A 2,777-nucleotide genomic window follows, 5' to 3' on the forward strand; every position below is an offset into this window, starting at 1 on the left:
AGCGGGGCAGGTGCTGCGAGAAGTACTTGAAGAGCTCGGGCGTGGCCCCGGGGCAGTTGGTCAGCTCCAGCTCCTCCAGCTCGTGCAGCTGCACCAGGCCCGCCAGCCCGGTGGTGGTCAGCAGCGGGCACCCTGCGGGGGCGCGGCAGCGGCTCAGCGCGCAGGGCGGCGCGGGGCGGGCTCGACCTCGCCGCGCCTCCCTCTGACTCGGGCCCGACGCTAGGTGGCGCCGTCTGCGACTCTGCAGAGGGCGCGGCAGAGCTGGGAGAGCGAGACTGCATAAGGGTGGTCACCGTCCGGGAGGGGGAGGGTCTCACCTGCCAGAGACAAGAGACGCAAACTCCTCATGGCCAGGAGGTGCTTCAGCCCGAAGTCCTGCACCTGGCAGGGGTGGGGGACGAGGTAACTTTCTGCTCGTGCGTGCGGGGGTCGGGGGTGGGGGGGCCGTCCCCTGGGTTCGGCCCTAGGCCTGGAGCTGCTAGAGGGGCAGGAGGCGGGATTCCAACGAGTTTCTTGGCCCCTCACAGAGCCAGGAGGCAGCTGATGTGCCTCCGAGGAGCCTGGGCATCCTGACAGCTCTGCGCGGGGTGGCGGCTGGATGTGGTGGGACCCAGAGAAACCTACAGACATGGGTGGGGCCGGGGGGCAGGTCCGGAGGCGGTGGCCCGGGGCTTCCCCGCACCCCGCTGGGTCCCACCGCCCCGAGGCAGGGAGGCCTACCTGGCAGGACCATCGCAGGTAGAGGCTGCGGAGGGACGACATGGCGGACAGGTAGCTGAGGCCTGTGTCGGTGATCCGAACGCACCTGTGGCCGCAGCAGAGGGAGACTGCCACGGTTGCACCCTGCCCCTCGGCTCAGACCCCCTCCTGCCACGCAAGCCCTGCCAGGTCCGGATTGGGAGGAGACTTCAGCCCCTTGCCTGGCTCTGCTCGGCAGCACCACGCTGCCCGGAGCGCCACAGACTGCCCACCTCACGGCCCTGCCCTGGTGGGCCTCCCCATGTGGGGTGGCCCCACTCTCACCTGCCTTGGCCGGGGGCACACACCTGTCCAGCACGAGCTCCTCCAGGCGGTGCAGGTCACAGGCCACGTACTCGAGCGCCATGTCGGTGATGCGGGGGCACCAGGAGAGGTCGAGGCTGCGCAGCTTGCGCAGGTTCTCGGCCACAAGCTCCACGCCGTCGTCTGTGACCTTGGAGCAGCCGGAGAGGCTGAGTGCCGTGAGGTTGGGCAGGCTGTGCACCACGTTGACCACACCGTGGTTGGTGATCTCCCAGCAGGACAGCAGACGCAGCGTGTGCGTGCTGTGGCCCTGGCGCGCCGTGAAGTAGGCCAGCGCCGTGTCCGTCACGTGGTAGGCCTGCAGGCTCAGCTCGGCCAGATTGGGCAGCAGCTGCGAGATGGCCGCGATGGCGTCATCGGCCACGTTGATGCAGTCACTGACGCTCAGCGAGGTGATGCGTGCGCTGAGGCTGGACCACAACCCCGCCTCCGTGAAGTCATTGCAGCCGGACAGCTCCAGGCGGACCACGCCCTGCATCTGCTCCAGCATCACCTGGAGGGGGGCGAGGGCGGGTCAGGGCCTGGTCTGGCTGGTCCCCTCCAGGGCAGCGTGGTGGGGGTGTGGATGGGAGGCAGTGGCGGAGGAGCTGGGGGGCGGGAAGCCGCGGGCTCAGAGCGCAGGCGCGGAAGCACACCAGGGCGGCTCAGAGCGAGCACGCCGCCCAGCCGGCTCCCGCATCGCAGGAGGGTGGGACACAGAGGGCTTCCAGCACGTCTGGCCAGAGCAGTGCCAGAGCCGCTGTCCGAATACCGAGAGCCAGGTCCTGCCCGACTGCTCCCCCTTGCTGATGGGGACCCTTCCCAGCGTCGTCCCCACCCAAGGCCTTGCATCGGCAGGTCGGCAAAAAAACCCCGGGAGCCACTGTCTTCAACCCCTGACTGCCTGTGAACAAGGGACCCTCTCTCTCTGCCAGAGGGCACATAAGCTATGGGGGAGGAGAGGAAGAGAAAGCAGACCCATGGGGAGGGCACACTCCTACCCTTCCCCACCTTCCCCTCCAGTCAGATTTTTGGACATGCATGTGTGCACGCATGTGATTTTCAGGCTGCCGGGTCTAGGACTAGAACTGTGCAGTCGACCATGTGGGATCCCACTGTCCTAACCACCAAACCACCGATTGGCCCCAAGGAACCCATACTTTCGCTTCCCACTAGGACCCCCAAGGCATGTAGCCAGTCCTGTCCCTCCTGCCCCTCAGGGTGCTATGCCACCCTCAGCTGCTTGTCACCTGAGCCCCCGGCCACACCCGCCCCGCCCTGTCCCCCGGCCGTGGTCAGTCGGGCACACCTCGAGACCGGCATCAGTGATGGTGGAGCGCTTGAGGCTCATGGCCTTGACCCCCTTCTTGGAGAGCGCGTAGTTGTCGATGAACTCACAGATATCTAGATCTGAGACGCCCACCAGGCAGAAGCCCTCGAAGCCGCGCGCTGCGAAGCCCTGCAGGCTCACGAACTCCTTCTCGCCCCCGGGGAGCACGTTGTAGAGCTCCTTGGCGTGCAGCACTGGTGTGAGGCCTGCCCAGAACTTGGGCTGGTAGAGCACACGCCGCCAGGCCTTGCACACCTGGGCCAGCACACACTTCTCGCACGCAGAGAAGTACCAGAAGAGGCCGTTGAGGATCTTCTCATCTGTGGCCAGCGGGGGCCGCTCTGCCGGGGAGCCGCATGTCGGGGCGGAGGTGGGCCCACCTGCAGGGGGGCATGGGCCGGCAGCG

The 2,777-nt window shown here is 67.4% G+C and overlaps 1 protein-coding gene across 1 annotated transcript in view; it reads right to left on the reverse strand.

The window, feature by feature from the left end:
* Positions 1 to 2,777, reverse strand: part of FBXL16 (F-box and leucine rich repeat protein 16) — a gene marked incomplete in the record, with an annotated part of 21,590 nt that overhangs the window by 894 nt on the left and 17,919 nt on the right. The window contains 4 exon segments of the mRNA XM_014586985.2: positions 4 to 132; positions 318 to 805; positions 1,047 to 1,555; positions 2,351 to 2,776. Coding sequence (XP_014442471.1) covers positions 4 to 132; positions 318 to 805; positions 1,047 to 1,555; positions 2,351 to 2,776 — 1,552 coding nt within the window.

Source organism: Tupaia chinensis, unplaced genomic scaffold (assembly GCF_000334495.1).
Source record: "Tupaia chinensis unplaced genomic scaffold, TupChi_1.0 Scaffold000178_1, whole genome shotgun sequence".
Lineage (NCBI taxonomy): Eukaryota > Metazoa > Chordata > Mammalia > Scandentia > Tupaiidae > Tupaia > Tupaia belangeri.